The 14298-nt window shown below is 46.4% G+C and overlaps 1 protein-coding gene across 5 annotated transcripts in view; it reads right to left on the bottom strand.

Annotated features, from left to right (window-relative positions):
* Positions 1 to 14298, bottom strand: part of PRKCSH (PRKCSH beta subunit of glucosidase II) — a 40507-nt gene that overhangs the window by 2882 nt on the left and 23327 nt on the right. For 2 of the 5 annotated variants that reach the window (XM_079959527.1, XM_079959525.1), the window contains exons 14-18: positions 10388 to 10477; positions 8158 to 8232; positions 6966 to 7065; positions 4556 to 4696; positions 1003 to 4038 (exon numbers count right to left, since the gene is read on the bottom strand). In XM_079959527.1, coding sequence (XP_079815653.1) covers positions 4565 to 4696; positions 6966 to 7065; positions 8158 to 8232; positions 10388 to 10477 — 397 coding nt within the window. In that variant the 3' untranslated portion in view covers positions 1003 to 4038; positions 4556 to 4564. Of the gene's footprint in view, positions 1 to 1002; positions 4039 to 4555; positions 4697 to 6965; positions 7066 to 8157; positions 8233 to 10387; positions 10478 to 14298 lie in introns of those variants that run through there. The other 3 variants (XR_013834316.1, XR_013834317.1, XM_079959526.1) reach the window with 3 other exon arrangements.

Below are 14298 nucleotides of genomic sequence, written 5' to 3'. Positions count from 1 at the left end.
AATACCACTCAATATATGCAGGAAGAAGCATAAACTACCCGTGTGCATGATAGTGGGAGTGGAAAAGGTAGAAAAACTCCACCCCTACAAAGTTCTCTTGTGGGTGGGAAATGGAAACCCACTAAAATTCTTTTGCTACCCACAACACAGCCTAGAGCCTGGCTCCCTTTGCAGACCATGCAGCCACCGAAATAACTTGTGTGCTTAAAGAACTGTTCTGAAACAGAGCCACTGAGCTAAGCTGCAAATTGGAAAGCACAGCTCCTTTAGGGAGCTTTGCCTCCAGTTCCAGCTAATTTGGTCAAGACATTTTTCCTTTGGCTAGCCAGCTCAGATCCTGATTAATTTCTTCTCCCGCAACCACACCCCTGCATCTGACTCCCTTCCCTGCATCTCGACGAGGGCATTTAGTGGCAAACGAAATTCTCTTTGTGATCTGTTGCTTCTAAAATGGTCACAGCAATCTAGCCTCTTCTCGACTATATTTTTTCAAGTAGCAATAAGTGCCAGTTTGAGTTTACTAAAAAAAAAAAGCGAAGTGGATTGAAACGGGGGTTGGAGCAGGGGTGGGGAGGGAAAGAGAGAATTCTGCATGCCAACGAAGGCAGACACCAGAGAGCGAGCAAGCGAGCGAGCGGGGCTCGTGGCATTTCCTTATGTTTGCTAGGCAAATTTGCTTCCAAATGATGGGTCAGGGTGCAACATTGAAGGGAGCAGAGGGTTTAAAGAATTGTCTGTCTGTTGTAATGGCGAGATCCTAATAACCTTTTTACATGCCCTCCACCCTCCCCACCAATGTATTTAGTCATGGGGCATGGTGGGGCTCAGGGGAAAAGATGACAGGCCTGGAGTACCTGGCCCCCAGAGCCTCTTTAAGCTTCACATGTGTATTGGGACAGTTTTTAAAAACAATATTTAAAAAAAAAATCATGAGAGAGTCTGTTGATGTGGGAAGGGTTTAAAAAACTGCTGTTAAAAAAAAGAAAAAAATGACACTTTGCATTTAGTTTAGAATATTTATTACTGGGATTTCAGGCACGGCGGCTGTATGAATCTTTTACATGGAATTGTTTAATTATTTGTACTTTTCATGCCAGAAAATAAAAAGTTCAGAATCTTATGAGAGTCCGCTTGTCTGTTTATGTGATAGAGAATTCTAGCAAGGCAGGACAGGGAATGATAAAAGTTGTCCTCCCTTCCAGAAGGCACCAACAAAGCACACATTATCCATAGAAACTGTTGCGTGTCGTTCTGAATAGGAAAAAAGTCCCGTGCCCTTTGCAAGCAAACACCTCTCTCCTCTTGCCAACAAATATTTTTGGCAGTGTGTTTAATTTACATATCTACATCAGAGCAAATGCCCAGTTGCTTCAGAAGCGAAGCAACTTTTCCAGATGAGAATTAGGGATGAGAAGCACTTTAACCACACAAACACCCCCCAAAATCAGAAGTGTTTTGATGTACTGGGACACAGCCCAGTGCTAATATTCATACGCCACACCCCACAGTTGCCTTTGACTAGGCTTAACCATGCAGGGGTTCTTTACCTTACCTTTTACACATATAATATGAACATAGCGCAAAAAGTCTGTTTTGGATTGAAGGCTGGCTTGCACAACATGATGGGAAAGTCCCAGAATGCTTGTAAATTTTGTGTTAGCCAGGGAGGAGAAAGTACAGTGGTACCTTGGGTTAAGAACTTAATTCGTTCTGGAGTCCGTTCTTAACCTGAAACTGTTCTTAACCTGAAGCACCACTTTAGCTAATGGGGCCTCCTGCTGCCGCCACACCACCACCACACGATTTCTGTTCTCATCCTGAAGCAAAGTTCTTAACCCAAGGTACTATTTCTGGGTTAGCGGAGTCTGTAACCTGAAGCATCTGTAACCCAAGGTACCACTGTATATCTCGGCTGGCTCATGCAATCAAAGGACGCAGCCATGCATGTTCTCATGGCTGTTAACTGTTGGGATAGACACACACAATATACAGGCTTGTACATTTACTGAAGCAGATGCTCCACTTACTCTGGGTTACTCATACGTACTGGGGGAGTCAGCAGTAGTAACTAGGTGGTACCTGTGGTCTGTCATACAACTGAAAAGAAACAACACTGAGACGGGCTCTGCAGTTGGTGGGGGTCTACCTGCAGTGGATCCCATTTGAGTTCTATGAGAAAAAGTAAACAGGAAGCAGTTAACATACAGCAAAGGAACAAAGCCTGATCCTTTGTCGAGACAAGCCCATTTTAATCTCAATTCTCAGCGGTTTGCCCAAACTCTGTCTTTTACTTACTTCTATAGTGGTCACAATGCACTTATGTGGGGGGAAACTGAACACTGACACCTGAGAGCTGTTGCAGTGGATGGTCTGTCCCCACTAACAGATACACTCTGCATATTTAAGTCACTCTTGCCGGAACAATGAAAACACCCCTTATGGAGGGACATTTTATTAGCATAAATAAAAAAGAGGTCTATTTGTCACACTATGGCAACCAAGCATAGAAGCAAATGAATGGGGTTGGTAGAAGAGGTGCTAACTCAAGTTTTGCCCTGTGCATGAGAGTCAAGTTTACTTGAAGTGTGTTTCGGCGGGTGGGGGTGGGGGGAATGAATGGTGCTTGTGGGATGTGGGGCACAAGAGTCTCACCCATCCATCCTTCAGCGATCAGAGGATTTGATCCAAAGGAAGGGAACTGAGGGGAGCGCATAAACACACACCAGTTGAGATCTGGTTTGAGAACAGATGCTTCCATTTAATGTCTTGTTTCGCCAGCAGAAACCGCCTACGTCACCCCATGGGTGTGGGAGAAACACCTCCTTCCCCCTCTGGAAAGATTGGGGGGGATGAGATGGTGTGCCCCTCCCCCATAGATAACCAACTGCACATGCTTCCCTGCTTCTTTGCCCAGGGGAGGCTGAACCCATACAGTAAACATGTCCCCAGTCACCAGAGGGGCCTTTTGTCAGACCTACCCCCCAACCCCCTCTTCCCAGCACCAGGCGCCTTTTGGGATAGGAGCTCAGATGGGAAACAATGGTGGCTGGGAGGGAAGTCGCCTCCCTTTTTGTTATGGAAATGCTCCGGCTTTGACAGCAATCGAGGGGAGCAGGTGAAAGGCACCAGCGCTGCCCTCCCCCAAAACCTTTATCAAGAGGAGCATAGCAGCCGTGGGAGGCCCAGTTCCCCAAAGGTGGAGGGGGGGGAGGAGGAAGGAAGAGGAGGGCCTGTTGGGTCTAATGCATCCTGTCGAAGTTTCTGCCAGCCCCTCCTGGAGAAATGACACATGCGGAGGCCACTGATAACAGCTGCATGAACGGAAGGCAGACATAAAACTGGCCATGTTGTGCCATCCCCCTTTCATACAACCCCTTCCAAACAACTCTCTGAATCTCACCTTTGAGGCCACAGACAGAAGAGAGCAGAGACGTTTATTGGAAGGGAATGTGGTGGTGTGTTTTTTTAATAAGAGTTCAACATCAGACAGCAGATTAAAACAACAACAACCAGGCTGTGAGTGGCAGCGCAGGGGGCAAGCTAAGGAGCAGGTTCTTTTCGCAGTCTTCTTCCTTCAGCTGTGCAAAGTCTCAGACAGAGTGGAAATCTGGCTCAGAACAGAAAATGCTGGCAGGAGAGAGAGCTTCAGGGGAAAAGGCCTGAAGTCTCTGCATGGCTGAAAAGTAAGCGCTCTTCCCTCCACAAAGAAGCAACCGATAAGAGGCAGAGGAAGCCTTTTCCCCTGCAAGAAAATGGCCCAAGCAGCTGAGCAGTCCTGTGTGTTGTGCATGATCTGGGCAGATGGTGCCCTGGAAGGAAAAAAAGGGGGGCACACTCAATCCCCAGTGTTTCACAGGGTAAACATAATTATTCAAAAGCTCCAGAGTCCACTGAGGAAGAGCAGCGCGAACAGTGGAGAAAGGATGTCGGGGGTTCATGTGGGGGAGCCCCAGGGGGGAAGAGAAGTAAATTTTGCAGTGCTTCTTTGAATCATGTCGATTAGAACCTGGTCCCACTGACAACAGCTCTTTTGCAAATCTGCAGGAGGGAAATCGCAGACAGGACAAATCAGCCAAGGGAACAGAACTGACAGAGACACTGGTCTTCCTTCAATACATTACAAAAATAAGTTCTGATTAAGGAGAAGGGGGCAAGAGAGGCAAGCGACTTGAGTAGTTGCCAAGTGGTGTAAAGGGTGGAGGAACCTTCTCAAAAAACTCTGCCCCCCTTTCCCAGCGGTGCTTTTATTTACTTTCTTTACGTACACAAAATTTATACACCACTTGATTGTATTAAAAAACCTAAGTAGTTTACAAGAAATATTAAAATTATCAATGAAAACAGCAAGCACAATAAAAAATGTTTTGGTAATAATTAAAAGCAAAAGTAAGGGATTACAGGACACCTGCCCGGTGTCAACAGGCAGGGGGTTCCAATGTGTAACTGCTGCCAAACTAAAAGTTTTTGTCTGTACAACTTAGAACATGGTTTTCCTTCCCCGTTTGTCAGCGCCCATGGCTACTGTGTCATCTTGAGACTTGACAAAGGAACTCACCTGCCAGCCTCAGAGTTCATCGTGACCGAGGTCTTTTGGCTCCTGACAGGCTGCTGGGGTGATAAACTCCATCAAGTACTCGCAGCGGCTGGGCTCTGTCGTTGATGTGACCACTGTCTCCTTGCCACATGTAAGTTTCACCTTGGAAGGAGAGAAAACAGGACATTGGCTACCCACTATGGATTCTGTGGCTTAGGACTGCAGCTGCTGTGCAGCAGCCCATCGCTCTTACCGCTGCCTGTGGCATAAACCCTCCCTTACCCACTGTCATTTCTTTGCAACAGGCATGGGGAACCTCTTTGGTCACTCCTTGGGGATGCTGCCGAACTACAACTCCCATCATCCCTGGCTATTGACTGTCAGCATCGCCCTTGAGCCAGTGTCACCAACTGGACTCATGCACTTCAACCCCGACTGGGCTAGGCGAGCTGGGTAGCACTTCCAGAGACCACCTTTCTCACAGGAACAGGTCAAAGTGCTGTGGACTCAGAGCTTAGAGATGTGAGCACCGGATTCACTTCCACAATACAGTCGTCGCACAGCAGAGTATGGCAGTGTCTAGCAGTGTATACACGACTCGGAGAGCAGCTCTGTAGAATATCTTCTTTTATTCTATAACTACAACTATAATACAAAACTACCGTATTTTTCGCTCTATAAGACGCGCCAGACCACAAGACGCACCTAGTTTTTGGAGGAGGAAAACAAGAAAAAAAATATTCTGAATCTCAGAAGCCAGAACAGCAAGAGGGATCGCTACGCAGTGAAAGCAGCAATCCCTCTTGCTGTTCTGGCTTTTGGGATAGCTGCGCAGCCTGCATTCGCTCCATAAGACGCACACACATTTCCCCTTACTTTTTAGGAGGGGAAAAGTGAGTCTTATAGAGCAAAAAATACGGTATATACAGAGCTAAATAGGTCTAAGCATAAATGAATGCTGCACTGAGTGTCTGCAGCTGCTCTTAGCAGCAACCTTATCTCTACACACGATCTCTAACACTCAGTCTCTCTCTCTCTCCGACACACACACTGACTGACTGACTGACTGACTGACTGACTGACTGACTTGGTGCTGGAGCTGAATAAGTAGAAAGCAGAACACTGCTCCTCCTCTCTGGAGAATCAGCAGACTCGTCAGGAGTTTCTTGGATATGGGAGGGGTGAAATCTCCTCATTGAACATGCTTTCAGACATGGATGAGTTGTAGTTCAGCAACACCTGGAGGGCCAAAGGTTCCCCACACCAGCTTTACAACGTACTAGCAGCAGTGTCAGCCAGCCATGATAGCCAACTCAAGTTTCTGCCAGGTGAGACAAATCACTGGGCCTGTTCAATGTGGGATGGGAGAATTCCTACTCTGATCCAAGCAAGGCAGACCAGCCTAATCCTGAACTCGCACAAAATTCCCCCATCCATCAAATCTTCCCAAGGGAAATCCTATTATGTTGGAGTAGATGAAGTGATTGTTGTTTATATACAGCAGAGAGCTGAAGAATCAGAAGTTATTTAATTTCTGAACTGTATCTTTTCTATTTTCTCTTGAAAGCTTTTTCCTATCTTTTTTCTTATCTCTCTATCTTACTTTTTCTTTTTTGCCATGTTTTTATATACAATACGATACGATATCTTTATTGTCATTGTCCCTTGCGGAACAATGAAATTGAAAAACTACATAAAACTACATAAAAACTACATAAAACTACATTAAAACTACATAAAACATTCAAAAACCCCTAAAAAACTCTAAAACCCCATTTTAAAATACACTATACTACAGAGACCCCTTATGCTGCGTTTAGAACCAGAATTGCATTAGCATAGAAACTGTTTTTCAGACGGCGAGTCCTGGCCTATTACTTAATGTTGAACAAAAAATATATTTGAGATTAAATTTTGTATTTATAAACTCTAATAAAATTTATTTTAAAAGATACAGAGCGAAATCCTAGGACATCACTGAGGCAAGGAATGAATAAATGACTTAACCACGGTCACTGCCCCATCCCCTCAGGCTGGTCTGCTAAAACTGGCAGCCCAGCCCCAAACTTTCAGATGTTCCAACAGGTAGCCAACTCTGCTTCCTACTTACTTCTTAAAAAGTGCACCTCTTCTGTTAGACTGCCCTCTTCCCACTCTCAACTAGGTTTCCTTCACTAACTGGGATCAGGGAGTCCACATTAATGGGCACGTTTTGGAGTAGAAAATAAAGGTTTGGGGTTTTCCGTTCCAGTTGAGCCAGAACTTGGGTGTGCTGGAAACCAAAAAGCTTCACACAGCCTGCAGACAGGGAGGCATACTGTCAGCTGGGTGACAGGCCACTTCGCTGCTGCTGGGCCTTGAAAAGGCAGCTGTATCTTGCTGGTCACCCGACCAAGCTTGCTGGTCTCTCAGGACTACGTGAATCACTTACTGTGGTGGATCGGTTGGGGCCTTGCCAGCAGCCTGTCCCATGTTCGTACTTCATGACACCAAATTTGTTGTCCTCTGGACCGCTCCAGGAGCCCCACGTGCTGGAAAGGAAGCAACAACTCAGAGCACCCAAAGTAGCCCCTGCTAATCAGGGAACATTTAGAACCAGATGGAGCCACTTCTACACAGGATGAATCTGCTTCAGGGTTGGCTGGTCCTATCAGCACAGCTGACCATTTTCAGGAAGTTAAAATAGGCAGCAAGGTGTTTTTAAAACAGCACACCACACACATGAAGTTTTCTTCCCCGTTTCTAATTGAGTAGGTATTCTTACACTGACTGATGCTAAGGGGAAGGGCTTTATTATTCATACTGATAGTAGTGATTATTATTATTTTATTGCTTATATATTACCTGCCCTCCACCTTAAGGTCTAAGGGCGGGTCACCACATAAAAACAACTTACAGTTACAGAAATAAGGTGGGTCCTAAAAATATGCATCTCAAGTGTCAAAAGCCAGGACAAAGAGGTGTGTGTTTTAGATTATCAGAAGTGACTGATGTACATCATCATGGTTGTAATCCTAATCCTTACAGCCCTATAAGGTAGGTCAGTATCATCACCCCCCAAGATGAGGATTGTTACGAGGTGTCCTAAGGCTGAGAGTTTGACTAGAATAAGGCCTCCTAGCATGTTGAAGAGCAAAGCCAAAGTTCAAACTATACACTTCCTGATCTGTAGCTCAGCCTCTGCTTAGTCACTAAAACACTGCAACATCTCCCTGTTTAGCTTGGGAGGCTAGTGACCTCAAACTGTTGTGAAACATGTTGAATCCTGGAGCGCTAGAGTCTCTTACCAAGCGGTCAGCAAACTTTTTCAGCAGGGGGCGGGTCCACTGTCCCTCAGACCTTGTGGGGGAGCCAGACTATATATATATTTGGGGGGGGGGTGTGAACGAATTCCTATGCCCCACAAATAACCCAGAGATGCATTTTAAATAAAAGGACACATTCTACTCATGTAAAAACACCAGGCAGGCCCCACAAATTACCCAGAGATGCATTTTAAATAAAAGGACACATTCTACTCATGTAAAAACACGCTGATTCCCAGACCACCCGCGGGCTGGATTTAGAAGGTGATTGGGCCAGATCTGGCCCCTGGGCCTTAGTTTGCCAACCCATGCTCTTACCCAAGGCTGGTCTCCGAGCCGCCATGTTTGGGTTTCTGAGACACTCTGCTAAAGGGACAGAGGCGATAAATATATCTGAGGAGGAAAAGAGCATAAAAGAAATCCATGAGATCCCTGAGCCATATGCTTTGAAGTGCGGATAATTAGACCATTAGACCTGGCTCCTAAAACGATGGCACCCAAGGCAAAATATATTTGGAAAGAATACTGCTCGGGGTTAGATGGAATGGGAAAGCATAGCAGGAAGAAGACTAGGCCTCTGATCTATCCCTTGCTTCCAATATTATTTTGCTATCAACACCAGAAATTTAAGAATGTACGAGATGAGTTCCCCATGGAAACACACAGAATACAACTATGTGCAACCTTTTAAAAATGATCTGCTTACAAGGAAAAATACTGAGCATCCAGAATAGAAGTCTTATTGGTCTATCAAGTAAAGAACAACCTCCAACTTGCCAACCAAATCAAATTAGGCCCCCCAGGTTTCCTAATTTGAACCACATGGCCCTTTCCCTCTGACCCATATGCCACCAGGTCTAGGGTGGGTGATGGTGCCACTACACAGGAAAACCAGGAGCTTTTTGGTGCACTCTCAATGGTTCTTCTGCAAGCAGTGCCTGTGTTTGGCCCCAAATGCCAGCCCCGCTGTGATCTGCTATACTCAGGAGTCCCTGATCAGAGCTTCCAAGTGGTGATTGCATTCGGCATGGAATCAAAATGTGCTATCAAATGCAAGCCAGCTGGGATTGTCTACAGTTGCAAGTTTCTGACTGAAAAAATCAAACTGTGCAGGCCAAGAAACTTTTTTTCTTTGCAGGTCTGTTCGATGTCAAGCAGGTCTCCAAAGGGAAACATCATGGTGACATCAGGTGATTACAGGTGTGTGGCTGTGCTGGCTGAGGCTGTTAGGAATTGTAGTTCAAAATATCTCAGCAGCATCAGGCTGGCAAATACTGCACTAGCTGGCTTACTATGACCTAAGCTTTAGAAGGCAACACTCTCCTGCTTAATCATCATGGTGGGGTGGAACACTGATGCCTAGGATAACTCTTCTTATAAGGAGTCCTGCTTGTCCCCTAGTCCCCTCTCTACAAGGCATCTCCTCCTGTACAGCCCATGGCACAAAGGAAGCCCAACTAGGAGCAGGGCCTTAAAGGGCTGGGCCATAACTCCCATCTTTCCCAACTACTGGGAATGCTGGCTGGGCCCGATGGGAGTTGAAGTCCATCTGGAAGGTGACACATTCCCCAACCTTGGTCCAAAGAATTGCAAGCCTCTTAAGAACTTTCACATCACAAAGCTATCCTGCCCAATCACCAACATAATGGCCAAGAGGCACCCAAATTCCAGGCATTCAAAATGTTGGGGGACATGGGAAGAACCCAAACCAAACTTTGGCCCTCAATACAAGATCCAGTTTAGAAGCTATAATGAACATTCAAGAGGAGTTATTTGTACGGGTCGTACCTTGGTTTTCGAACAGCTTAGTTCTCGAATGCTTTGGCTCCTAAACGTCGCAAACCCAGGAGTGACTGTTCCAATTTGCGAACTATTTTTGGAAGCCAAACGTCTGACTGGCTTCCGTGGCTTCAGATTGGCTGCAGGAGCTTCCTGCAGCCAATCAGAAGCCACGGTTTGGTTTTCGAACATTTTGGAAGGCGAACGGACTTCCTGAATGGATTCCGTTTGACTTCCAAGGTACGACTCTATACCTAGATCAAAGAACAGCACCTCTTCTCTTCTGACTGAGTGGAGAACCTCACTTCCCCAAGAACTAGTAAAAAATGAATTCTGATGGAGCCTTATATCCCTGGCTCCAATTTTGGAGCCTTCCATCTTCAGTTTTGAAGGGGGTGCCTTTCTTCTCACCCTGAGCTGCCCCAGCAAGCTTGCCAAAAGCTAGCCACCTTGTTATAGAGGAATTTGCCATACTACCAAGCTACAGATTTGGGGAGTAAAAACCAGCTTCCTTTTCATTAATAATGCTAGTCTTACAGTCAAGAACAGGAGCAAAGAACCTTTTGGCCAGATCTCCATCTCTTGCCGCTCTACAGGCTAACCCTGGCAGGTGGGCAGGCCACCCACCTACTTTTTGGCACCTCTAGAGTGACGGCTTGTAAGACATACAGTTCAAAGAGAGCACTCCAGATGTCATAGGGCTGAGCAGAGAGAAGAGAGCCACTCCCCAGAGGAAACAAATAGTCAAGCAAGGGACACAGGCACTTACTCATTAGTGGTGAGTTCATAGCACTGGCCGTAGAGGTAAGAAAATTCACCATGAGGTCCAAAATCAAAGGAGATCTCTTTCTCCAGGCTCCTGGGAGAGGGAAGGAAGAAGGCGACATTGTTAAAAGAATAAATACACACAGGCTAACAGAACATTTGACGGAATAAGGTTAATGGGACTAGGGGGTTACTGGAATATTCCTGGGCCAATTTTAACAGAAATACAGGAGGGATGTTTTGCTCAGAAGGCAAAAGTAATCCAGTCAAAGAAAGGCTGAGAATTGCTGACCACTAAATCTGTCTTCATACTTTGAAATTCCTACTATTTAACAAATACAGGAAAATATGGAGAAGGCATAAGAGGAAAAATGTGGCTTTTGGTTCCAAGACCAGAAGAGAAGGAAATGTTTATTGTATTTTTAACTGAACATTTTATCACATGGGATATTGTGATTTGAAAATTCTGAAGGCTGCTCCGAGTTGTGCCTAAGCGACAAGAAGCATGGATAGAAATTTAAAACAAGCAGGCAGACCTCCTGGCAGCCTTTAAGTGACTTTCTCTAGACAGCAGGCTCATAACTTTAAGGGGTATTTCCAGGAGTGGGAGGCCGTGCAGTTGATAAGGACAAAGAGTAAGAAGCTGTTGCAATCAAGGAAAGGTTTTGCGGGATACATGCGTTCTGTGGAGATGAAACCTCCTCTCAGGACACACATTATCCCAGAAAGGCCAGCAGGAGACGGGCGTGAGACAAAGATGGCAAAACGTTTCATGCTTCTCACAAATTGTCTTTTTTTTTTTAAATGAAAAAATGAATTTTTTAAAACAAGAGGAACTGACGCCGCCATATTGCTGAGCCAGCTCAACGGTCCATCTAAGTGAAGCATGGCCTCCCCTGGTGGGCAAGAGCTTTCCAGATTCTGCAGCGAAGAGGCAGAGGGCTGTGTTACCCGCTCTTGAGTTACAGCTCCCCCCAAGCTGCCAACGCCGGGGAGCTGAGAGAGGACGGCCAGTGTGGCAGCAGGTCCCTTTTGCTTCACTGACCACCAGGAGTCAAGTGTTCTCCTGGCATCGGTCTCCTCTGCCCTCTCCCGCTGGTGGAAGGCAAGTCCAGCCTGTGTCAGGGGTCAATGGCCTTTGCCCAAGCTCTTTGTTAAGTGGCTGTCTTTGTTCCTTGCCCTTATCTGCCTGTCCTCCCAGGGGACCCCACGGAGCAGCAAAGGGACTGGTTGGGGAGGCTGGATCCCATGGTTACCGCCCTGTCACCAAGGCTACTCCTAATTACGGGTCTCTCTCTCCCCCATGCGCACAGAGAGATGCAAAGCTCTTTGTTTAATAAAGGACCTGCCATAGCAGCCACTTTGCCCTGGTCTGATCAACATAGCTTTTAGGAAGAAGGAAAAACTCCTGTCCTCTCTTCCCTTGGTTTGTTGTGGCAGGACATGCCAAGGTGGGCACTTGGGTCCTAACCCAGACTTTGCCTCGGAGCCTTAAGCCACTTCTCTGTCTGCAACAGCCCCCCACCAGCAACCAGGGAAAAGTGGGGTAGCAGCGACTCAAGCCTGTGAGACTGTAAGGATAGGGGTGAGCAAGTACGTTCGGCCATGCTGAAACTTTCAAGGGAGGGCAGGTAGTAGCCCTAAATAAAAGGGACCGTCAAACATGCTCCTTCCTTTAGAAGGGAAAGATGCCTTTCATTACTTAAAAAAAAGAGAGCTTGGAAAGATGACACCAACAAAACAGGTCTCAGCTGTGACTCCAGACTTCCATTAGCTGCTTACTTAGCTGACACATTTTCTCCAACCCCTACCCCCTTAAAAGCCTTCCTAATGGGACAAGCCAGAGATCTCCCTGGGGTGGGGAGGGGCAGTTTGCACTGCAAGCGCAGCCGAGTTATGGCTGGGTGGGAAATGCCCCATGTGGAGCTAATTCTGAAGAGGGACTTCAATTAAAGCTCTTGTTTTGCACCTGCTGTTTTAGGCCTAGTTCTCCCTGGGGGGATAAACATGTGTTTTGGCTGTATCACTTCAGATGGCTGGGGGGTGGCTCGTATGACTAAATGTTCCTCCACGCAACTCCCCCTGCCCCCGCAAAACACACGCTTTCCTGAGCAGAGGAAACTAGCATATCAGAAAGGAGGGCTCTAGCCTACAGCTCCTTGACATGCTTGCTGCCTATGTGCAGAGACGGGGGTTTTGGGGGAGGTCGCTCAGATAAACTGTTGGTCATGCAAGCCCCTTCCTGCCAGCTGAAGTGCTGCAGGCATGGCACACACTTACAAACTCAGGAAAAAACCCTAGGTCTGACTGGCCATAGTTGTATACTTTCTAAGGACTCCAGCTCATGACAGAAGCAGGTTAATCGCTCTGCCTGCACACTCTCTCTGGAAACCAGAGCCTGCTGTCTAGGCTTGCAACCTCTATGCCTTTCGAAGTTCTGGACCGAAAGTTGCTCCAGAGGCATAAAGTCTCTGCTGGTCAGGGGTGAGGAACCTGGGCATCCGCCAAATGTTTCTGGACTACAACTCCCATCATCCCTAACTCTGGCTAGAGCTATGGGAGTTGGGAATCCCACATCTGGACCAGGTTCTCCACCACTATCCTAGACCTACCCATCAAGGAATATTGAGATTGGCCATTGATACTGGGAAAGCAGCAACAGTAACACACTAAATATCAGGCTTTCCCAGATATATCTTAGCAGTTCATTACTCACTGGTGCCTATATTTTAAGTATTTGATGTATTGGATTCCTTGATGCGTACCGGTTTCATATTCCTCTATGATTAAACGGCATATAAATTTGTGCAAATAAATAAATGAGAAGCTACTGCATTGTCCCTGAGCCTGTTCAGAGGTCTTGGTCAGACTAAGGCGCCCCCATGGGCAGCTCACAGCCTGCCCTTTATGTGGGGGGGGGAATAAATCTGTAGACTCTCCACTTAAGATGATGTTAAAGTCAGTGCACAGGAAGCTGCAATACTATGCCCGGAATAAATTACATTTTCATAGATTTAATCTGTATAATTTATTCTGCTTCCTTAAAAAACCCCAAAACATATTTATAGGGAAGAGTAATAGATGTAACAAGAGGTTCATTCAGACAAGCCCTTCATAGCCAGTTGGCGGAATAAGATTTATTTTAGCACACTCCTCTCAGACAGAGAAGCTCCTGCTGCACTTCCAAGCAAGCTAGTGGAAGATTTGTCAGAAGCAACAGGGTAAATGGTCTCAGGCACAGAGCATGGAAATTGTGCAAAAACCTTTGGCCGGAAAGAACCGGGTGGTTGACTTGAGCAATGCGCTGTATCACAACAAAACCTGCATCCATTCTAACCACTTGCAAGTGACTATAGCCATTCCGAAGATGAAGTGGAGAAAGGAAGGAACAGCTGATAATACTTACTTATCAGACTGGGAGTCAATGCAAAGTAATAGAGCACGTCAAAAAATACCACCATGCCACAATGGGTATGTGAAGAGACTCTGAAGACGCGGCCAGAAATCACCAAGCCACAGGGTCCGTTTAGTGCCTCTGCCACTGTACATCCCCTTCCACTGAGAAGGCGGCAGAAACCAGCAAAATATACCCCCCCCCAATAGCTAAATGAAGTGTCTGTCACCAAGGTCAGCCAAGCTAAGCATGCCGAGGTCTCCCATCTGCTCCCTGCATCAGCCCTCCCAGCCTAAGAACTCAGGAGTGGCGTGATTACGGCAATAATTATGTATGCAATCAATAGGAGACAGCTTGAAATTTATTTTTGGCTTCTATCCTTCTCCCCTCCCCCACCTGGGACCGGGGAAAGGTGGGGGGAGATGTGATTTGAATGGCAAGTGGCATCAAAGCAATGCCCAAACCCCTAGAGCGAAACTGTACAAAGCGCTCTTATCTTCACAGTAAAATAACAAACAGTA

This window comes from Podarcis cretensis, assembly GCF_951804945.1.
Source record: "Podarcis cretensis genome assembly, chromosome: 17".
In the NCBI taxonomy this organism is placed as follows: domain Eukaryota; kingdom Metazoa; phylum Chordata; class Lepidosauria; order Squamata; family Lacertidae; genus Podarcis; species Podarcis cretensis.
This window is presented reverse-complemented; position numbering and strand designations above follow the sequence as displayed.